Here is a 24,209-nt window from a genome sequence, read left to right as displayed (position 1 = left end):
ATAAGTCAATGGGTATGAATACTTTCTGAAGGCACTGTATATGGAAATAATACATATGATTGTATAATGTATACTATATATGCATTTTTTTCTTAACAATATTTAATTTAGAGTACAATTAACAGTGCTGTAAGAAACAAGTGAATGCCTTCTTCAATTACAATATTCAACATTAGATTTACAATAAGGAATGGATATCTCAATCATTTTCAAAACCAGAAGATAACTCAACTGCATGCTTTCATAGTAACACTGAAGCATTGTGCAAGTGAAAGCTTTTCTCTTTGATTTTGCATAGGAACTGTTTGAGAGTTATTTACCCCACTATCACCTGTTGGAGCCGCACAATGAATAATACTTTTGATACCTCGTTTGTGTGGAGATGAAAATTGAGAAACAGTATCTAATTCATTCTTAATGCTCTTCAACTATACTTCAAATACATGCCATAGAAAAAAAGAGAAAAAACCTTTGAATAGCTGCTGGTTTTGTTCCCGAGAAAACACCACTGTTCTGGGAAGGCGGTTGTTAATCCACCGGGCCTGTGTGCCTACCAGACCATCAGGAAAATAGAAAAGAGAAACTCAAAACCAAACCAATACACTGACATTGTATCAACATCAAAGAAACAGTCAATCCGACATGCAAAACATTCTGGGCGACTATTAGGAACTCATGTTGAACAAGGAGGGAGCAGTCCTTTTTGCTCATCTGGTCTTTTGGCGTTCACCTCAACACACCTAAGATATACTGTAACTGTGATTCAGTAAGCTGGGAGTGCTGAGAAACACATCGGATATGTGTGAGGAGAGAGACAGCCAGACGGTGGTCAACAGCAGAACTATCAATACGACGGGCTCTCTAAACATGTTGGACTGAGCTGGAGATAATAGACCAATACATCACTGAAGATCTGTGCAGTATCACTGTCAGAAGCAAACAGCTTCACAGAGAGCAGTCTATCAGTTGGGAAATACATGTACATACATAAAATAATAGTACCTTGCATTGTGGCGGTGAATATCCTTACGATAGAAAACAGAATAAGTCTCTCTCTCCTTTGGCAACAAAAGGACAGTGTTGATCATCATCATCATCATCATCATCAATATATACCAGTTGAACATGGCTGATGATTTTTGAACATCACGAAAGGCCGTTAAAATAATCGTTTAAAAAAAATCACACATTTTCACCATTGCCGCAAAAGAGGTCCAGTTCTCTCAATGGCCAGTACATGTCAGTGTTTCTACATCCCTTCACCAGTCACAGAACAAGCTAAAGTGGCTGCCTTATTCCATGTCCGTCTATCTCGGTGTGTTTGGGCACACACATACAGTACAGTTCCAGTCAACTAGTTTTCAAAGGATAAATACTATAAGAAACCACTTCTCTGCCTTGGTTTATACTCAGTGCGCAACCAGCGTTGTGGAGTTGAAGAGGACGGAGCATAATAATTCACCCCATATTTGTTCCAGCTCTTTGCAGATCCGTTCAGCAGTGCAGTCCTTCGACTGAATAAGAGAAAATACAAACTGAAACTGTAAAGGGCAATAATGAGAAATAAAAATGTAGAACATTACATTAACAACAACAAAAAACTATCAGGCAGTAACAGTCTCTGGAACATACACACTTTTGGCTTCCCAGTATGATGACAACGCACACCTTCAGTGACCTTCGGTGACCTTTGGGTCCATGGTAAAATCCGTCAAGCAAAGGTGTCCACAAAGAGGCACCTCAACACACTTAAACACTTCCAGCTTGAAATGAGATCGTTCAGATTCACCAACAAATGTTTCTTTGATGGATACGACCCATGGTAAAAAGTAGCTTGGTAGTTGTAACCTGTCTGACGACATGCAGTACCTAGAGTTGTTGGAGACAATTAAAGATTACATAACTTGCTGCAGAAACATTTCCTTCCAATGCAGACTTTTAGACTACAAATCTAGACAAACAAAAGGCCTAAAAGTAGAAAACCCTAAATATTAATATAACAAGATTAAAATAAATGGTGTATTTCATAGTTCCCTGCAATGACATCAGCTAAAGAGCTGACTTTCTCTTATACAAATGTGATTCCAAGCCAACGGGAGAATAGAAGATTCTGTCTTGTTTTATCATCAGGAAAGTGTTGGCTCATTTTCTTTCTTTTGCTTTGATTGCTATCTGTATATAATAGATATCCAGGGTAAATAAATGTACAGTGAAGGTAAGTGATGACAGCAAAGGGCTATTTTCCTTTGTCAATATCGAACAACATTTACAAAAACATCAACGATCAAAGTAAACTTAAACTCCACTTCGCAAACAAGCAAAAAAAAGTGTCTTGTTAAATGAATAGAAAAAGGTACTATATAGTATTTATATATATTTATATATGAACAGAGCTGCAATTCTTCCTCTTGAAGAACATGTTTTTTGTAAGTGCTGTGATTCGTAGTCTTTGTGTAGTAGGCGTGTGTAGTCAAAGTTGCACCTGATGTGTTTCCGTCTTATAATCTAGTATCAACAGATTTCGTCACTTGATAATAATAGAAAATCTTGTCCTATGCCCTTAGGAGGCAGGGATTGTTTTTGGTTCCTATGTTGAGTTTTGCCTTCATTTTGCAGTGCCCTCCGGTAAGTGTGAGGGCATTGGGTGGAAGTGAGGCCAGGGTCACTCTGTGTAGTAAGGCTGGCATGAAGGAGGAGAGAAGTGACTGTTGCGTTGTTGGAATGATCTGACATGATGAGGTCTGATCAGGATGAGGGAGATGAGAGGTTATGCTAAGGTTTGTTTGAGGTCGAGGGTTAAGTTTGGGAGAGGCCCCTGCTGTTGATTTGGAGAGCAGTTCTCGGAGCCTCAGTAGCGGTGTGATTGGTGGGAGTACTGTGAGCTCTGCTGGGATGACGACGAGTATCCCTGGGACTGAGTGGAACCTTGGACGTTGCTTTGGTATCCAAGGCGGGAGCTGGAGTGCTGGAGAAGAGAAAAGAAAAGAATGGAGAGGAAATAGTAAACCATTGATGTCTAGAGACCCCTGTCATTAATTATTTATCAGTCAGCACCACTGGAAAATACCATTGTATATTTCAACCTTGCATGGGGTTTGAGAATAAATAATTCAATAACTGTACCTTGGGAGACCTTGAGGGAGGGGAATGACTTTTGTTGGCAATGTTTTCAATTGTAAAGCTGGCTGAATAATTTACAGATCAAGAATGAGTCCCATAGAAAAGCATGACGCATTGCCACAGATCTGTAGTGTTTATCAACATACCTCTGTGGCTTTCCACTGTTGTTTTACTTGGCATCCAAAGATGTGGTCTACTTCTCACCGATTTATAACAGAATGAGCAAGAGACTACCAACCCAATTCGGAGCAATTTACAGCGCCATGACAATTCTATATCCTAAACAGTATACTGTATATCACGCGACATAGCAAAACGTGCACAAGCGGCTGATGCCAAAAACCTGCTGCATGTTTTATTGTTTCATGACGTAAAAACAGGACCATTTCTTTGTGCTCTGTACTTTTCTCAATGATTCCTATGATTGCTTTTGTGGGTCTGAATAAATAAATGATCTGGGGGACTGAGCCACCACATCAATAGATGTCAAAAGAAGGGCTACCTAACCACCTTATACTACAGCTATAAAGAAAGCCGGCTCTGAATCTGATGACTGATTACGGACCGTGACTCACTTTAACCAGCTCAGACTGGGCCTAAGGCCAAATGTCCTAAAAAGGCAACAAAAAAAAAGGCAGAAGTCACTGGCCTTCAGATGAGAAACCCTTCTTCTGAGCCACCAGAGTGGCCCTGAGGACCTGCTGCTGGACTGGGACCCAGAGGGCTTGGGTGGAGGGTGGAGGGGATGGGAGCAGAACGTGGCTGAAACTCCTGAAGTATGGAGACCTCATAAAAAAAGACATACTCCCATACATCTCTGACTGCAACCCCACGCAACCCTGTCTAGCAGTCTATCTATCCGCACTCACAGAGAGAGAGGGGGAGCGAGTGGTGCACATTGGGATACCATAGCCTCGGGGAGAGTGATCAATGAGGAGAAAATTAGGGCGCGGAATGTGACGCCACAGCAAGCTAGCTCTCTGTTCCACTCGGTCTGCCCATCCAGAAAGCAAGGGGATATTTATACATCTGTTCTGGTGAGTCTTGAATTTGAAGAGCCCAGCAGCTGTCCACATGCAGCCTCAGCCCCCTGCTAAATATAGCCTAGTCAGTCAGTCAGTCTAGCAGCACCCCACACGGCCCGGGCCAAGCCAGGAGACACCTCTGAACAGACCACAGTTGTGGTCCGGACAAGGTCAGGGAGGTCACCTTTATCTCACCTTCCTCATACGTAATAAGACTCTCTCTTCCTCTCTACCACATTCTCCACTCTGTCCCCTTTATCAGTCACTACCCCAGTCACCCGAGCCACGGACTGTTCACTCTGTTACCATCTGGCAAGCGGTATCGGAGTAGCTTCTTCCACCAGGCCATCAGACTGCTGAAAGGTTAAACCACCTTAGAGACTATCTGCACATTAGAGATGATTTGCATGGACTACCCACGCATCCAACCCTTACACACACACACAGTCAACTCTGCTGTTCTAATACATACTATTGATTCCACTACCCACTTTATACACTGAGTGTACAAAACATTAAGGACACCTGTTCTTTCCATGACATAGACTGACCAAGTAAAAGCTATAATCCCTTCAACCTTGTGGAAAGCTTTTGACACCTTGTAGAGTCCCCCCCCCCCCCGCCGCCAAAAGATAGAGCAAGCGCCAAGAGGGGGAACAACAGTGATAGGGCAGCACGATGTTTTGCTTACACCTTTATCAGCAGGCTAGTGCGAACTAGAGGAAGGACACTATCATCCTGATATAACATGACCTGTATTCCCACTAGATAGCACAATGCTCCGCTCTGGTCTGAGTTGAGGCTGTTGTGTCTTTTCACAAGTGTTGCACGTCCCTGACATCCCCTGCTGTACGTATCTTTGCTCTCTAGTCAAATCATCAATAAAGGAACCTGTTGTTAATCATCAATAAAGGAACACAAGTTCCTTCGGGTCTCCCAAGGGCCTATATTGACATTTTGGATGCAGTAATATGTTGACATTTTGAATCAATTACATTTTCTGACATTTGGATTAAGCACATTTAAATCTCAACTCCAGATAATAAATGTAGGCATGCTCCTCAAAAGACAACAACCACAAGAGATCAACCATTGGTGACTGAAGCGATGTCTACGCCTTTCATCTCCTTTCAACGAAAATGGACAGTAACACTATGGATAAGTGTATAGCTGTAAAAACTCTAACCTGGTACTCGGACTGGTGGACCCCAGTGCCGGAGGAGGCCCCAGAGGGCCCGATCCGAGGTTTCTTGTTTGGAGGCCCCTGGTCCTGGCCGTGCTGGAGGCCTCCACCTTTGTTGGCTCCCGTAGCACCTGTGTTACCGTTGGTCTGGGCAGAGGTCTGTTGGGTGGAGGCTTGCTGGGTGCCGCTCTGCTGCTGGGCCTGGGCCTGGGCTGTTGTCTGCTGGTGCTGTTGGGCCTGGTTCTGATGGAGGACAAACACACACAAGTGTTCAGTTAGAGACTGACACCCTGACAGGTTCCTTCGAGTATAACTCTGTTGTAATGTTGTAATCTGCCATTGTGCACCAACACACTCACAGATTCCTTTGAGTAACAGTGTAGTCAGACATTCATACACAATGTCCATAAGGTCACTATGGAAAATGCTCACTCAGAAAATGGCATCAAGGCAACATTGCTGTGCAACAACAGCCAAATGAACAATGTTTCACTGATCCATCATTGTACCCAGTATTGTGGTCAGGGGTTTGTTTGCTCAGAGTCCTCAGCCCAGCTTACCACTTCTCAACCACAGGAGGTGGGTGGCACCTGGCTGGAGTGGAATGGTATCAAATACATGGTTTCCATGTGTTTGATGTCATTCCATTCGCTCCGTTCCCACCATTATGAGCAGTCCTCCCCTCAGCAGCCTCCTGTGTTCTCAACCTATCCACAACCACAAGGCTGAGACATGTGAACTTTAGAGTCAGCGAAAACAAGAGTGGTGTAAAGTACTTAAGTAAAAATACTTTAAATTACTACTTAAGTCGTTTTTTGTGGTATCTGTACTTTACTATTTCTATTTTCGACTACTTTTTACTTCACTACAAAATATTGTACTTTTTACTCCATACATTTTCCTTGACACCCAAAAGTACTCGTTACATTTTGAATGCTTAGCAGGACAGGAAAATAGTCAATTTCAAACACTTATCAACCAAACATCCCTGGTCATCCCTACGGCCTCTGATCTGGCAGATTCACTAAACACACATGCTTTGTTTGTAAATTATGTCTGAATGTGCCCATGGATTTCCAAATATAAGGAATGTGAAATTATTTCTAATTTTACTTTTGATACTTAAAACCTCTCTGGGATATGTGGGACGGTAGCGTCCCACCTGGCCAACATCCAGTGAAAATGCAGAGCGCCAAATTCAAATAAATTACTATAAAAATTTAACTTTCATGAAATCACACATTCAATATACCAAATTAAAGCTACACTTGTTGTGAATCCAGCCAACTTGTCAGATTTCAAAAATGCTTTACGGCGAAAGCAAACAATGCTATTATCTGAGGATAGCACCCCAGCAAACAATCACAGACCATCATATTTCAAACATCCCGGCGCGACACAAAACGCAGAATAAAGATATAATTCATGCCTTACCTTTGACGAGCTTCTTCTGTTGGCACTCCAATATGTCCCATAAACATCACAAATGGTCCTTTTGTTCGATTAATTCCATCGATATATATCCAAAATGTCCATTTATTTGGCGCGTTTGATCCAGAAAAACACCGGTTCCAACTCGCTCAACATGACTACAAAAGTTACCTGTAAGCTTTGTCCAAACATTTCAAATTACTGTTGTAATACAACTTTAGGTATTTTTTTACGTAAATAATCGATAAAATTGAAGACGGGATGATCTGTGTTCAATACCGGAGGAAAACAATGTGTAGCATGCTTTCTGGTCACACGCCTCTAACAAACAGTACACTTCACTCGAGCCTCATTCTGAACATGGCTACTTCTTCATTTCTCAAAGGAAAAACCTCAACCAATTTCTAAAGACTGGTGACATCCAGTGGAAGCGATAGGAACTGCAGGAAGGTCCCTTAGAAATCTGGATTCCCAATGAAATCCAATTGAAAAGAGAGTGACCTCAAATTTTTTTTACATCTGAATGGTTTGTCCTCGGTGTTTTGCCTGGCAAATAAGTTCTGTTATAGTCACAGACATGATTCAAACAGTTTTAGAAACTTCAATGTGTTTTCTATCCAATACTAATACTAATATGCATATATTAGCATCTGGGACTGAGTAGGAGGCAGTTTACTATGGGCACGCTATTCATCCAAAAGTGAAAATGCTGCCCCCTATCCCAGAGAAGTTTTAAGTATATTTTAAACCAAATACTTTTAGAATTTTACTGAAGTAGAATTTTACTGGGTGACTTTTACTTGAGTCATTTTCTATTAAGGTATCTATACTTTTAATCAAGTATGACAGTTGGGTACTTTTTACACAACTGGAAAACAATGAGTCCCTCTCATACCCTCTTGGCCCAGGTTGGCAGAGGCCCTGCAGCCTTCATGACGGCTGCTCTGAGGCAACACTTGTATCAGGTGTTGCCTACTTGAAAACAGCTGCTAATGTGATGTAGGGCTGTGGAATGGCAGAAACCGCTCTGTGAGGAGGGGACTGATATCTTTCTGGCTGTAGTACACACATGCACTCCCTTTCACCTCGTATACACTGATTTGGCTCGGTGTCATACAAGCACCTGCTTTCTGTATGGTCTGGCATATTCATAACATGGTGTTAGATACTCATGCTGCGGAACCAGCCAGCCTACATGATCAGTAAGACTATTGTCCAAATAGTCTGTAGCCTATCTTCTATCAGGGGAAAGGCTCAACATTAGTGAGATTTACCTTAAGTGAGATATGCATAGAGAGCTTAGTGAGATATGCAGGGGTGCAACTTTGGTTTTAGAAGTGGGGGGTGACATTTTTTATATATATATTTTTTTTATCCAGCCGGATAAACACTCCAAACAGCCTACCCGACCACTCGGAGGCGTCCACATTATCCTAAAGCACACCGTTGCCTCGTTTTGTATCACATTCCAATGATAAAACTGGGGGGGGCAAAAATGCAATTACAGAGTGTGTGGGTGGGGGGGGCACATGTCCCCAGTTAAAGTTGCGGCCCTGGAGGTATGCATCGAGAGTGTATGACAGAGAAGGCCTGGGATTTCCTCTTGATTCGTATCTCACTCATCCACCGGTGGCCTATGAACTATAGACCACCACCTGACGAATTCAGTTTTACCTAACTTCTTTTATTTTCTTATCTTTATTTAGCCCGTGTGCTATCAGGGGGCAGGCTAACTGGAGTGCCTTCACTTCCAGAGGTCAGTGGACCTCTTCTGTATTGCTGGGTGCAGCTGCTGCTGTTTGTGCAGCTTGTCCTTATTATCCCATGGCATGCCATTCCCTCTCCTAAAACACTGACTCCTTTAGTGATAGGACACAAGTAGAGATGCAAGTGGATCAGATGTGAACTCATGCTGAAGCGGGATATGTGATCCGGAGGCTCATGCTGCAGCGGGATATGTGATCCTGAGGCTCATGCGGCAGCGGGATATGTGATCCGGAGGCTCATGCTGCAGCAGGATATGTGATCCTGAGGCTCATGCTGCAGCGGGATATGTGATCCGGAGGCTCATGCGGCAGCGGGATATGTGATCCTGAGGCTCATGCTGCAGCGGGATATGTGATCCGGAGGCTCATGCGGCAGCGGGATATGTGATCCGGAGGCTCATGCTGCAGCAGGATATGTGATCCAGATGCCAATGCTGCAGCATTGGCATGTGATCCGGAGGCAGTGTCTTAGGCAAGTGGGTCCCAAACGCCTTCCCTCATTTTGCCATGTCTTGTGTGTGTTCACGTGATAGCTGAGTGACTCAAACATTACAACAAAATCAATGGCCTAGCCTCCTGAGTGGCGCAGTGGTCTAAGGCACTGCATCGCAGTGCTAGCTGTGCCACTTGAGATCCTGGCATCGAGTCCAGGCTCTGTCGCAGCTGGCTGTGACCGGGAGACCCATGGGGCGGCGTACAATTGGCCCAGCGTCATCTGGGTTAGGGGTGGGTTTGGCCGGCAGGGATGTCCTTGTCCCATCGCGCTCTAGCAACTCCAGTGGCGGGCCTGGCGCATGCACGCTGACACGGTCGCCAGGTGTACTGTGTTTCCTCCGACACATTGGTGTGGCTGGCTTCCGGGTTAAGCAGGCATTGTGTCAAGAAGCAGTGCGGCTTGGTTGAGTAGTGTTTTGGAGGACGCACGACTCTCGACCTTCGCCTCTCCCAAGTCCGCATGGGAGTTGCATCGATGAGACAAGACTAACAACCAATTGGATACCACGAAATTGGGGAGAAAAAGGGGTAAAAAAAAAAAAAAAAACATTTACACCAACAACAAAAAAACCATCTATGGCCTAAAAAACAGAGATGGGCTAGTTGGTTTGGAGGTAAAAATAGCTAAGGTCTGCAATGACAAGAGAAACTGCTGATGCACTACTTAGTTGAATGCACAAGGTGCAATTTCGAAATTATTACAACTTTGAAGAGTAAGTTGAAAGCCTGACTGAGTTCCTTAAAAAATTAAAAATAATAAAACAAGAGGGACTTACATATAGAGGCGTAACTTAGCTTGACATGTTGGCAATGGAATTTGAAATGATGCCGACATGACCAGATTGTGATTTATAAATGGACCGTTTTTGGAACGTGTAAACAACAACAGGGATTGTGTAAAGGCGGGGATGCAGGGCTGTGTTCCAAAGAAAACCACGACAAGTCTGCTGGCTCTAGTTCCTCAACGGCATAGCTATGAGAGACTCTTCTTTGAGTCATAAAATGCATTACGTAGGACCTGTGCACACTTAGGATAGGCGTGTGGCCACTTGGAGACACCAGTTAGAACTCTCCCTCTTGTCTTATGTTGCACCTACCCACATTTCCATTAATATTCTTATGTTACTGAATGTATCCAGAGTATTTTCATTCTTCAAATCTGTCAAAGTACAGTAAATGTAAAATGCACATAAAATCAACAGTGTAATATTTGGATTCAGTCTTGTGTCAGATGAACTGTTTTGGCCTCACATTTAGTCTAATAACTTTCCAATAATCTCCAAACTGTTCCCTTTTCATTGCCACCATGGTTATGCATATGCTTTCCATATTCCTTCTGTAAGACACATTTCAATTTATCCCTATCTATATACAGTGCATTCGGAAAGTATGTTTCTACAACTTGATTGGTCCACCTGTGGTGAACTCAATGATTTGGAAAGGCACACACCTGTCTATATAAGGTCACACAGTTGACAGTGCAAATGCACACGTCAGAGCAAAAAGCAAGCCATGAGGTCGAAGGAATTATCCGTAGAGCTCCGAGACAGGATTGTGTCGAGGGACAGACATTGAAGGTCCCCAAGAACACAGTGGCCTCAACCATTCTTAAATGGAAGAAGTTTGGAACCACCAAGACTCTTCCTACAGCTGGCCGCCCTGCCAAACTGAGCAATCATGGGAGAAGGGCCTTGGTCAGGTAGGCAGGGACTGGGAGACTAGTCAGGATCGAGGCAAAGATGAATGGCGCAAAGTACAGAGAGGTCCATAATGAAAACCTTCTCCGGGGCGCTCAGGACCTCAGACCGGGGTGAAGGTTCACCTTCCAACAGGACAATGACCCTAAGCACACAGCCAAGACAACGCAGGAGTGTCTTCGGGACAAGTCTCAATGTCCTTAAGTGTCCCAGCCAGAGCCCAATCGAACATCTCTGGAACATCTCTGGAGAGACCTGAAAATAGCTGTGCAGCAACGCTCCCCATCCAACCTGACAGAGCTTGAGAGGATCTGCAGAGAAGAATGGGAGAAACTCCCCAAAAACAGTTGTACCAAGCTTGTAGGTCATACCCAAGAAGTCTCGAGGCTGTAATCTCTGCAAAAGGTGCTTCAACAAAGTACTAAGTAAAAGGTCTGAATAGTTATGTAAATGTATATATATATCTTTTTTTTTATTAGCAAAAAAATCTTTAAACTGTTTTTGCTTTGTCATTATGGGGTATTGTGTGTTTATTGATGAGGGGAAAAAAACTATTCAATCAATTTTAGAATAAGGCTGTAACGTAACAAAATGTGGAAAAAGTCAAGGGGTCTGAATACTTTCCGAATGCACCGTAGGCCAATTCCCACGAGTGTAAGGGGTTAAGGTGTTTTGGGTATTTTTAGACAGCATGATGGCAGTTGTTAATAACAGCAAATGGCTAAGGATTGTCAATTGTGAGGGGTTCTCGATGCATATCCTAGTATTTCACTTTTAGTCTATAGCCCAAACCATTCCACCAAAACTCTATTTACCTTCTCTGTTTTTTCTTCCGGCTCATCTTCGTTCAGAAACTCTCGTTTCGGGTAAGGTATCTGACATCCGGCAAATACACTACAGGAGAAAATGAAACGAGGGATACACACAATCATTTGTTTGTGAAATAACTGAGTAGCTGGGTGTGGTGCGTACAAATAAAAAAATCTATGTCAAGAAACCAAATCACAACCAGGCTGACCAAGATAAAAACAGGAATCTAGAAATTCAAAACATACCAGACTATGAAATCACAATTCAAGGAATGATTTGGAAGTGCTCTGTTTTAAGTTCACTGAAGCAACGACCTCCATTGTTAGTTTATCAAACAGACTTCTCACGATGACGATGTGAATGGGTTCATGTGTGGAGAGGGTGGCTATGATCATGACCGAGTTTGGAAAATAAAGTTTAGTAGGTCTCACTCTGAGGTTGGTAAGGGGTCCTCCAGGAAATAGGGGTCCTGCAGTGCCTGTTCAGAAGTAATCCTTTTGGTGGGGTCCATTGTGAGGAGTTTCTGGAGCTAAAAAGTGGTGGATGAACACTAAGTTAGTGGTGCCAAGCAAACCCAATCAGCCAGCCAGGCGTATTGGTTTTACAGCTCTTATATCTAGATTGGTCCTTATCATATACTCTCCAGTGTAAATCAAGGTAGTAGTAGCATGCCCTCCATAAACTGGCAATTAAAGTTCAAGAATATACTAGTTACTAGACAGTGTGCTTACCAACAGGAAAACCTTGCTGTCAGGTTTGACTTTATGCTTCTCCATGTATTTGATGAGGCTGCTATTTGCATACCTGTGAATGGGTGAAGCACAGCACATGTAAAACAGACATCTTATAGCAAGTGAATAGTCTCAGAAGGCTGTCAGCCTGAGAGAAAGTTTCAGATGTGATGTTCGATGTGGGCGAGGGGTTCAGGTATCTTTTGAGAGCCGAGAAAGCCCAGGCACGGTCAGAATGTCAAGCCTTCTCCACTCACGTCGTTCTCCTGAAGTCTTTCTGAAGGGTGGGGTACTCGGGCATCTTCCTGATGTCCTCCCAATCTTTATCTGACCAAATTCAAAAAACAGACAAAACTTCAGGTCACTTTAACCCAATTCTTATACTTGCTGCCTTCAGAGGATAATGTAATCTACTGTACATATTGTACGACAACAAGTACAAGAGAAGGACAAGGTTGATGTTGAGGACTTTACCAAAATACTATACGTCACGACTTTCATGACTGTGAGAATCTAACTGGGTTCTTAATGAATGTTCTACATGGTCTCATCAGGTGTGTGTGTGTGTGTGTGTGTGTGCTGGTCAGACCTGCTGGGAAGCCCATGACACTGAATATCCTGTCCAGCTGGTCGTGGTGGAAGGGGTTACTGGTCTTAATGTCCTCCTGGCGACAGTGGAAGATGGGCTCGGACGTCAGCAGCTCCGCAAAGATGCAGCCAATCGCCCAAATGTCTGCATCAGATAGACAAGCAGTTAGCAATTAAACAGAGTGGTCCGGGCCTATACCTTAGCAGGAGCAGACACAAAAGAAACTCGTCTAAACTTGAAGGTGTATCCGAATATCTCTCACACTAATGGAGACTGGACAGTCACAGGAGTTTCCTCTTAAGAATTAATCTTAGGAATTTGGCTGTACCCTGCAATTACATCTGCAACCCTGTGCATAAACTCATATAATCTCATATGTGATGGCTGTAGTGTATGCCTAGGGCCTTTCAGTGTGTTGGCCTGCTATATGCATCATGGCAGACACCCTGGCTTCGGCCAGGGGGGCTCTATTGAGTAACATATGCCATTCCTATACAGTAGGCCGTTCATTCACTGCTGTACATGTAGAGAAAAACAGGGCAATTCAAGGTGTGCTACCAAATGAATGTCAAAACTTAGGGCAAAGAAAACTATGTCATTACAAATGACATAGAATGAATCATTAGATTGTTCACTACAATATAACATTACTATATTTGTGCTTGACAGTGTTGATTAAATAAGAATGTTAATTTGCTGTGACCGTTGCTAGTTTAGACTGCGCCGCTCTTGGTTATATCTTCATATTTGGCGTTGTGAGGTGGTACCATTTGGAGGTGTTTCAATCAAAATCAACATATCACCTATATATCACCTATATCCCCTGGCAAGACAGGGGGCACTAAAATGTTTTGCCCGCGAGGTAGGGCGGACCCAACCAAATATCGCTTAGGGCCCCCAAAAGGCTAGACATACTCTCATTACTGTAAGTGCAAATATGGTCTGAGTAAAAAAATCAAAAGAGCAAAGTCCTACAGGTCTGTCTGTCTTGGTCGATTTTTAATTCATTTTCATCTAATCTCTGTGCTTTGTTTGCAAAATAGGAAGCATGTGTTAGGTATGAATATAATGAAGTTACACAATAACTTCTCTGGAATGTCTTTTGATGTACACTCTCCTGTGTATTGTCCAAACGGACAGTGAAGCTAAAAGATTTAATTTGGCTCTATACTCCAGCATTTTGGATTTGAGATCAAATGTTTTATATATATATATATATATATATATATATATATATATGAGGCGACAGTATAGAATATCAGCTTTTATTTGAGGGTGTTTTCATACATATCTGTTTTACTGTTTAGAAATGAGTTTTGTATTTAATCCCATATTCCTAACACGCAATGATTACATCAAGCTTGTGGATGCATTTGCAGTTTTGTTTGTGTTTCAGATTATGCTGTGCCCAATAAAAATGAATGGTAAATAACGTTGTCGAGATACAGAGTTTACTTGTAAGCCTATTTGGCAAGGAAACTGAAGCGAGCTGTAGTTTCGGTTGCCTGCTTCAGTTTATGAGCCTTTTATTAAAGAATGTAAAACAATGTTCTGTCTATTTGCTGCTTTTCATTCAATCATATAGCTAGCTGTTCTTTAGGCTATGGCCTAAAATCAATTAGTTCATATGGGCAGAAAATTATATATATTTTTTTGAATTTATGCGCTCATGCTAAAATATTTGGATCTGGTAAAAGGCAGACATTTGATAATTTCAATAAAAAAATATTCTGTGTCACGTGACAATAGAGATGGAAACATTGTGATTTTAGAGACACAAGGTAATAAGATCCTCTATGATTAAATGGATGGGAGTCCATCTGTTACTGGGTTATCACCATCATCATGATTTACAACATCCAAATTCACCAAATCATTTGTTTATAAGCCCACTAGGCTACTCATCGGTTGTCAATACATATCCTGAATGACAGTAAGGAAAATACCTTGGGTGTTCGCGCAATAGCCTAGACTCATTGTCCAATCCGACGCACAGAAACATATGAAAACATGAACTCATTACCTTGATGCTTTCCCTGTTAAATCTTCTAGACCCTGCTGCAAATCAAGCAGACAACAGCAGATAATCAACACAAATGTACTGGTATTGGATCACAACTGTCTTCACTGACAACGAATGAGACAAATATATTCTGGACATTCTTCCGAACACCGTTTTCCACACGGGCTGTTTTTGCATCATGTGCTATAGGCCTATCACAACAGCGGTTTGTCACTTGACTGTCATTCAGAAAAATATTTCCTGGGTGGTCGACAATATCACTAGGCCTAACGAAACAGCTGGATACCAAATGCGCATCCAACATGTAAGTCTATTAGCCTATGCATAGCCTATTGAAAAACCACGCAAGTTAGGTGACTCTCACTGAGAAGCTTTCGATTTTGCAATTTTGGATTTATGTGCCAAAGAAAAACGTTTTCACGGGCGCAGCCTAAAATATCAATATGTACATTTGATAAAGCGGTACTGCCGTTAATAGTGCACCATCTCATAGACTCAACAATACTTTTGTTCCGCCGATAGCCCAAAAGGGATCAATGGGTTTTGTATTCCAATGATTATGCTTTCAGAACATTCATACCTAGCCTACTGGTCAATCAGCTCACAGTCGTCTCGACACTTTCTTGTGTGCAGTGCAGTGCAGGTCAGTCATAGTTACTTCTCCTTTTCATATTAAAAAATATGCAACTAGTAGCCTATTGATACAGACTTTCCATCGGCTTTTGGTGCCGATCACTATAGCCTAATACTCCTCCAATCGATGGAAAGACTGCCGACAAACAGCGGTGAAAACTCCCAATAATTAGCCTATCTTAAACAAACGCAGCGTGTGCTGTAAAATGAATGAACCTGCACAGCCTTTGCTAAAGCCAATTATGATGTTTGAGTAGCTAGGCCTATTTAGGGAAATATCATAGGCCTAGTTTGATTATATTGATAATTAGATTATATAGAGCAAATTCTAAGAAAATTAATTATTACAAGATTGAAGTACCATTTTCTTTATATGTGCACGTTTTTAACTGATTCATTAATGTATTAGTAGGTTTATGGATTACATGTTTCAAAGTTATTTGCCCATTCCTGTTTTATTTGTTTTATACTGTCGAAAAGGAAGGCAACAAACGCAGCACATTTTTATCTATTTATTCAGCCCAGCCTCACATTCAATTCGCGCATATATGTACAAAATATATTTCAGCAGATTTCGTGCGTTTTTGTGCATTTTTGGGGTGGTTCAATTCGTTTGAAAATACACGAATTTCTGTGCTACTTAATTCGTGCGAAAAGACACGAATTTAACCAGTAGGCGACACACAAGCCGTTGCAACAACCATAGACGCGATCGCCTGTATTTATTTATTTTACGTTATGAATATATAGATATTTTGTCTTTTTTTAACCATATAACCATAAGAGGTTATATATATATTGTCTTTATTTAATCCCTATTAAAACATTGTGGTTTTATGCCTATATGTACGGTTTTCGATTTTTCTGAACAGACTTTTCAGTATAGAATGAATGTAAGCAATGCATGATGGCTAATGGTGTTTTATTCGGTTGTAGTTCCATGTATTTCTTAAAAAACAAACGTGTAAACCATTTTTATTGACCAGAATGTAACTGAAAATACAATGGCAGCCTTGCCATTGTCCATCAATAAAAAAACATTTTTTTTTCGTATAACATTTGGGGAAACGTATGCAGTCATTGTAGTCTTACATTTTGTTGGCCAACCAAAATTACCAAAATGTTAACCTGTAATAAGGCTAGGGTGGCTGAGTGTAAATACATGGCTCTGAGTGTAAGCACCTTTTCACTAGAAACGTTCTTGTGTTCAAATGACCGTCAGTGCGAAATAGCTAGAAAGCTTTCGTATTTCCACTTGGCTGCACCTACGGTTACGATAACGATAAATCAAGTGCAATACCTGCGTCGACCTGTGTCGAGCAGCAAAACACCGGAAAGCTTCTAGCCTACCGGAAAGTTACAAGAAGAACAAGAATAGTTACCTCATCCGGTCATGTGACACTCTGGATGCCCCCTAAAAGCAATTTCAACCGTTTTGAAAAATGACGCCTGGTAACCCCCAAAAAATACCAGGTGCACGAAAAGTTTGAATATTTTTTGAAAACCTCCATAAATCACTCAGGCCAGCACCCATTGATTTGGGGCGGTAGTATAGTGCTCCCAGAGCGGGTATGGAAGTCTGGATCCCCCCCTAAAAGAATTTAAGGCTCTGTGTGTCTTTAAGCACCATACTTTTTCACTCCATCCTTGCTGTGTGTGTGTGTGTGTGTGTGTGTGTGTGTGTGTGTGTGTGTGTGTGTGTGTGTGTGAGAGAGAGAGCTTTTCTTTGACATCTGTTTAGAGAAATGACTGATTTTACAGTTCATGAGGGTTGACCGATTCACACATTTAAAGTTTTGGAAAGATCTGACTTTTTAAACCTTCGAAACAGCACCTATGACCCCATTTTAAGGCACTTCCGGTTGGCACAGGAAGCTATAAGTAAATACATATCCTGATCGGGGTATGCTTTTACAGAATCCTGAGTTTTAAGTCTATACGTTAAGAACTGACTGATTTACACAGGGTTGAATGCACTATATATCACAAACTGCTGGTTGGGTATGGCAACACTTTTAGGGTGATTTTATCACTTCCGGTTGCTCCAGGAAGCTTAGAATCAACACAGGTAGACCTCATAGTGGCTTGGTGGATTGTCATTGAAGACAGGTTCATAAGACATTCATAACCCACATAGGCTTCAGGTTGAATTTAGGGGTGCAGGCAATGAGCTCCTATGGGGTGAGATGTCATTGTAAACTGTTTGATGTAAACACCTTCTTTTAACTGTTAAGGGTTAATGCCACACGGTCAAGGTTAGGCTTGCACAGAGACCTTAGGAACGTTCCTGAGGTCAAATTGTGCTTCTAAACCTTAACGGCTCTCCCTCTGTCTCCCAAAAGCAAAAGACTTGAAATGTAGGTCAAGGGTCATCTTCTTGTCACTGTCGCTGCGCTCAGACCGAGCAAGCTACGGTCAAGCGGGGCATCTCGTTGAACTCGGCACGGCCTGGAGACTATGGTGATGTCATTTTTAGTGGTGATTTCAGAATGCTATTTTGGTGGTTTTTCACTGTTTAAACATATTGCAAATGCACGTTACATTTGCAATATGATTCAACAGTGAAAAACATCACATCATATTGCAAATGTAACGTTACATTTGCAATAGGATTCAATGGGCATGTACCATGAATTTGGCCATGAATTTGGCATTCTCTTAAATACTGCAGAAATGCAAAAATGACTGGCCTGATGACCTCGGGATGGCCGGGCAGTGATAGTGGTTCCTCTCCATCGCTCGTTGTGTTAAATTTCATCATGTCGATTTTGGTGATGGTACCTCACTGTTGAAACATATTGCAAATGCACAAAAGTCAACTAGCAAGTCAGTGTCCATCAGTCAATTAGATATTTTCAGACACCAAACTGATACCATCTGACTCCAAACTCACTTTTTCCAACTCGTTTAGAAGCCAACTATCACATATTTCAGAGCAGGCCCGAAATTCACAGCGCCTTCCATTTAAACCATAATAAAACAAATAATACGTAGTTATGTTCTAGCTGCGGGTCCAGTTCTCACATTATGTTTAGCCCTATGTGAGGCGACCTCGAATCCCAAGTTTCGGCTCGATAGGTCATTCGGTGCCCGAGCAAAACCTTAATTGGTGCTGAAATTCCACTTATTTCCATGCCTTGCTACGGGGTCCTTGAATGAGCTATCGGACAGAAATGTCGGGGTCCGTCTCTATGGGCCGAGCCGGTTTCAATGCACCTAGTCTTGCAACTCTGGGACTTTTCTAAATGTCGCCATTTTGTAATGCTCAAAATGAATTGAAGTCATTGCAAATGCACGAGGCTTTTAATCGGTCCGAGAAACTTCTAGAGCCACATAACTCACCGTGCTTAATCGACCTGAGCTCTAGAACAGGTTTGTAAAGTTTCAGAACTCTAGGTCTGACGGTTCTTTAAAAGTTTGAACAAAAGTAACTATTGCAGGCACTGTCTGCCTCTAAGCCCCTCAGTATGTCACTCCATCCTTTCTGTGTGGGTGTGTAAATTTTTCCTTGAAATCTGATGGGATGAATGACTGATTTACAGTTCATGAGGGTTGCCTATTCACATATATTAAGTTTTGGAAAGATTTGACTTTTTTAACCCTTCGAAACAGCCCTTTTGACACCAATTATGGCACTTCCGGTTGGCACAGGAAGCTGAAAGTAAACACATATCCTCATTGGAGTAGGCTTTTACAGAATCCTGAGTTTTAAGTCTATACGTTAAGAACTCACTGATTTACATAGGGTTGAATGCACTATTTCTCTCAAACTGCAGGTTGGGTATGGCAAACACTTTTAGGGTGATTTAACCACTTCCGGTTGCTCCAGGAAGCTTAGAATCGACACAGGTAGACCTCATAGTGGCCTGATGGATTGTCATCGAAGACAGGTTCATAAGGCATTATTAACCCACATAGGCTTCATGTTGAATTTAGGGGAGCAGGCAATGTATTCAAACAGTCATTGTAAACTGTTTGATGTTAACACCTTCTTTTAACTGTTAAGGGTTAATGCCACACGGTCAATGTTAGGCTTGCACAGATCGGGAGGACCTTAGGAACGTTCCTGAGGTCAAATTGTGCTTCTAACCTTAACGGTTCTCTCTTTGTCTCCCAAAAGCAAAAAAATATGAAATTGAGGTCAAAGGGTCATTTGGGTCCTTCTTCTTGTCACTGTTGCTGCACTCAGACCGAGCGAGCTACGGTCAAGCGGGGCATCTCGTTGAACTCGGCATGGCCTGGAGATAATGGTAATGCCATTGCAGGCTTTGTGTGTCTTTAAGCACCGTACTTTTTCACTCCATCCTTGCTGTGTGTGTGTGTGTGTGTGTGTGTGAGAGCTTTTCTTTGACATCTGTTGAGAGAAATTACTGATTTACAGTTCATGAGGGTTGCCTAATCACACAAGTGAAGTTTTGAAAAGATCTGACCTTTTTAACCCTTCGAAACTGACCCTATGGCACCATTTGAAGGTACTTCCGGTTGACATAGGAAGCTGAAAGTGAACACATATCCTCCTTGGGGTAGGCTCTTATATAATATTGAGTTTTAAGTCTTTATGTTAAGAACTGACTTATTTACAGAGGGTTAAATGAGTGTGTTATTTCATAAAATCACATAAAATCACAGAATTCTCGCAGAGCTTCGAGACCCACTTAAAAAATGTTCGTCTGAACACACTGCAACTGGATCTGTAAAAAAAAAAAAAATTAAACTCCTTTTTGTGAACATTACCAATTTGTCAATGTACGATTTCTCTTAAATTACGATAGATAAATGGCTGGTTCTTTTTTTCCTGACACCGTATGCGTATGTACTTTGACGTGAAGCGGTCAAATTAGCACCCTACTTTGCGTTTTTGACCTTTAATCCCAGAAAAATGGCCATAACTCAAAAAGCGTTGAGGCCTCGACGTCATCTTGTTCGGGGCCAACTGTCCATTACGCCAAACCTACGCTCACCAAGTTTCGTCTTCGAAATAAGTTTAGGAGAAAAGGCCACGTGCATTTGCAATGTGCTTGTACATTTGCAATATGATTTATTTTCCCTCTGGTGGGAATTTCCGAGACTGCGGAAAAATGACCAAAATGTGTTATTTTTATAAAACGGAAACCGAACGTCCGAGAGATTTCGTTTGATGACTTCCTGAAAGATCTCTCCCCCGCGCACGGCCCGACGCCGTCCGCAAATTTTAGAAACGTCGCCGGACCTCTAGTACATTTGCAATGTGGCGTTTCTCACTAACCATATGGCGAGTGCTAAAATGTTCCCTTAAGGTATGGAAAGGCCTTGGAAAGGCCATAAGTGTAAGCCAACATAATTCATTATTTTACATTAACCTGTTTAACATGTAATACATGCATTATGAAGAAAATGGTGTAATTTAGGCTCCACGAAATATGAAATGGGTTATGAAGAAAATCGTGTATGGTTGCCTACATGACAAAAAGGCGTTCTGATTACAAGTGCACCAGTATCCAAAGTATTAAGCGAAATCAAGCACAGAAAACAGCATTGGCATTAATAAAACAATATTTCCCACGAATTAAGTCGCACGTAAATGTGCGTCTTTTCTCAAAAATTCTGTTCAGCAAGTCTAAAACAGTACATATAGGCATACAACGACACATTTTAAAACATGGTTAAACAAAGACAACATTTCTGTATATTCATGACGTTGAATTAGCCATTAAGAAGAACAAAAATGAAATACAAATTATCGCGTCTACATGGTTGTTGCAACGGCTTGTGTGTCGCCTACTGGTTAAATTCGTGTCTTTTCGCACGAATTAAGTAGCACAGAAATTCGTGTATTTTCAAACGAATTGAACCACCCCAAAAATGCACAAAAACGCACGAAATCTGCTGAAATACATTTTGTACATATATGCGCGAATTGAATGTGAGACTGTGTTGATTTATTTTATACAATATTCTGCCCATATAAACAAATGTATTTTAGGCCATAAGTGCACCAATACATGAGAGCCTTCAGACAGGTTTAAAAAAGTTTCCCCACAGAAGAGATATGAGAGCCGTCACAAGTTTCCCCACGGAGCCACCAGCACACATGTATTGTTTCCTGGACCAATCGCGCTCACAAGGGCACGCGCAAGGACACAAGAGTTGCCGACAAAGGAGTTTGCTTCTGCTGTAGCCTTTGCTGTAAAATATTACGCATTGCGGAGGTGCTTCGGTAAGTTACAGAGGCATAACATCATACCTACAGTTGAAGTCGGACGTTTACATACACCTTAGCCAAATACACTCAGTTTTTCAATGTGAAATGTCAGAATAATAGTGGAGAGAATGATTTATTTTAGCTTTTATTTCTTTCATCACATTCCCAGTGGGTCAGAAGTTCACATACACTCAATTAGTACCTGGTAGCATTGCCTTTAAATTGTTTAACCTGTTTGGCGTGCAAGCCCGACGTCGGTACACTTATGACAACAGCCAGCTCAAAGTGCAGGGCGCGAAATTCAAAAGATATTTTTTTTTAAATATTTAACTTTCACACATTAACAAGTCCAAGACACCAGATGAAAGGTACACATCTTGTGAATCAAGCCAACATGTCCGATTTTTAAAATGTTTTACAGGGAAGACACAATATGTAAATCTATTAGCTAACCACGTTAGCAAAAGACACCATTTTTCATTACTCCACCAGTTATTTACTCCATCAGTAGCTATCACAAATTCGACCAAATAAAGATATAAATAGCCACTAACCAAGAAACAAATTCATCAGATGACAGTCTGATAACATATTTATTGTATAGCATATGTTTTGTTAGAAAAATGTGCATATTTCAGGTATAAATCATAGTTTACATTGCAGCTACAGTCAGAAATTGCACCGAAAGCAGACAGAAAAATTACAGACACCAACGCCAAATAACTAAATACTCATCATAAAACATTTCTGAAAAATACATAGTGTACAGCAATTGAAAGACAGGCATCTTGTGATTCCAGACAATATTTCCGATTTATCAAGTGTTTTACAGCGAAAACAAAATGTAGCGTTATATTAGCTTAGCACAATAGCCAGAAACACTTGGGTGCCGGCGACTGCGGCAGATATATGAAATAACATCATAAAATGGGTCTTACTTTTGCTGATCTTTCATCAGAATGTTGGACAAGGTGTCCTTTGTCCAGAACAGTCGTTGTTTGGATTCAGAACGGACACTTTCCCTCTTCATTTAGCAAGCGCGCTAGCCGGGTGCCACGACACTCTCCGTGTCAACAAACGGAAGAGAACGGAACACAGCAAAACTCCCGAAAAAAATTCAATAATCTGATGAAACCATATTGAAAAAACATACTTTACGATGATATGGTGACATGTATCAAATAAAATCAAAGCCGGAGATTGTAGTCGCCTATAACGGAAGCTAAACAAAAGGCAATCACACTGTCCAGCTCGCGCTATTCAGAGTACCGAAAATGGTGGACACGAGATTCCAAGATGATGTGTTCCAACTCAGATCGAGATAATCACCTCATTTCTTCTCTCACAGCCTCTTGACAACCAGAGGAAGGTGTATGACGTGTATGTATACTAATAGGTCTTGTGCCCATGTATAGGCATGAAGAAGAACAGAGCATCGATTTCAGACGTTCCACTTCCTGGTCAGGAAAAGTGCTGCAGAATGAGTTCTGTTTCACTCAGAGAAATAATTCAAACGGTTTTAGAAACTAGAGAGTGTTTTCTATCCAATAGTAATAATAATATGCATATTGTACGAGCAAGAATTGAGTACGAGGCCGTTTGAAATGGGCACGATTTAACTGGCTACTCAATACTGCCCCTTGCAGCCATATTAACTTGGGTCAAACGTTTTTGGTAGCCTTCCACAAGCTTCCCACAATAAGTTGGGTGAATTTTGGCCCATTCCTCCTGACAGAACTGGTGTTACTGAGTCAGGTTTGTAGGCCTCCTTGCTCGCACACACTTTTTCAGTTCTGCCCACAAATTCTGAATGGGATTGAGGTCAGGGCTTTGTGATGGCCACTCCAATACCTCGACTTTGTTGTCCTTAAGCCATTTTGCCACAACTTTGGAAGTATGCTTGGAGTCATTGTCCATTTGGAAGACCCATTTGCGACCAAGCTTTAACTTCCTGTCGTCCTGAGATGTTGATTCAACATATCCACATAATTTTCCCACCTCATGATGCCATCTATTTTGTGAAGTGCATCAGTCCCTCCTGCAGCAAAGTACCCCCACAACATGATATTGGCACCCCCGTCCTTCACAGTTGGGATGGTGTTCTTCGGCTTGCAATCCTCCCCCTTTTTCCTCCAAACATAACGATGGTCATTATGGCCAGACAGTTCTATTTTTGTTTCATCAGACCAGAGGACATTTCTCCAAAAAGTCCCCATGTGCAGTTGCAAACCGTAGTCTGGCTTTTTTATGGCGGTTTAGGAGCAGTGGCTTCTTCCTTTCTGAGCGGCCTTTCAGGTTATGTCGATATAGGACTTGTTTTACTGTGGATATAGATACTTTTGTACCGGTTTCCTCCAGCATCTTCACAAGGTCCTTTCCTGTTGTTCTGGGATTGATTTGCACTTTTCGCACCAAAGTACATTAATCTCTAGAACACCTTCCTACCTTCCTGAGTGGTATGGCGGCTGTGTGGTCCCATGGTGTTTATACTTGCGTACTATTGTTTGTACAGATGAACGTGGTAC

General features: G+C 41.7%; 1 protein-coding gene across 1 annotated transcript in view; it reads right to left on the bottom strand.

Annotated features, from left to right (window-relative positions):
- Positions 1–1,389: 1,389 nt before the first annotated feature.
- LOC120019675 (cyclin-dependent kinase 19) overlaps positions 1,390–24,209 on the bottom strand; it is a 69,380-nt gene continuing 46,560 nt past the window's right edge. The window contains exons 7-13 of the mRNA XM_038963047.1: positions 12,848–12,991; positions 12,516–12,585; positions 12,259–12,331; positions 11,959–12,056; positions 11,533–11,611; positions 5,332–5,571; positions 1,390–2,965 (exon numbers count right to left, since the gene is read on the bottom strand). Coding sequence (XP_038818975.1) covers positions 2,849–2,965; positions 5,332–5,571; positions 11,533–11,611; positions 11,959–12,056; positions 12,259–12,331; positions 12,516–12,585; positions 12,848–12,991 — 821 coding nt within the window. The 3' untranslated portion in view covers positions 1,390–2,848. The remainder of the gene's footprint in view (positions 2,966–5,331; positions 5,572–11,532; positions 11,612–11,958; positions 12,057–12,258; positions 12,332–12,515; positions 12,586–12,847; positions 12,992–24,209) is intronic.

Source organism: Salvelinus namaycush, chromosome 24 (assembly GCF_016432855.1).
Source record: "Salvelinus namaycush isolate Seneca chromosome 24, SaNama_1.0, whole genome shotgun sequence".
Lineage (NCBI taxonomy): Eukaryota > Metazoa > Chordata > Actinopteri > Salmoniformes > Salmonidae > Salvelinus > Salvelinus namaycush.
This window is presented reverse-complemented; position numbering and strand designations above follow the sequence as displayed.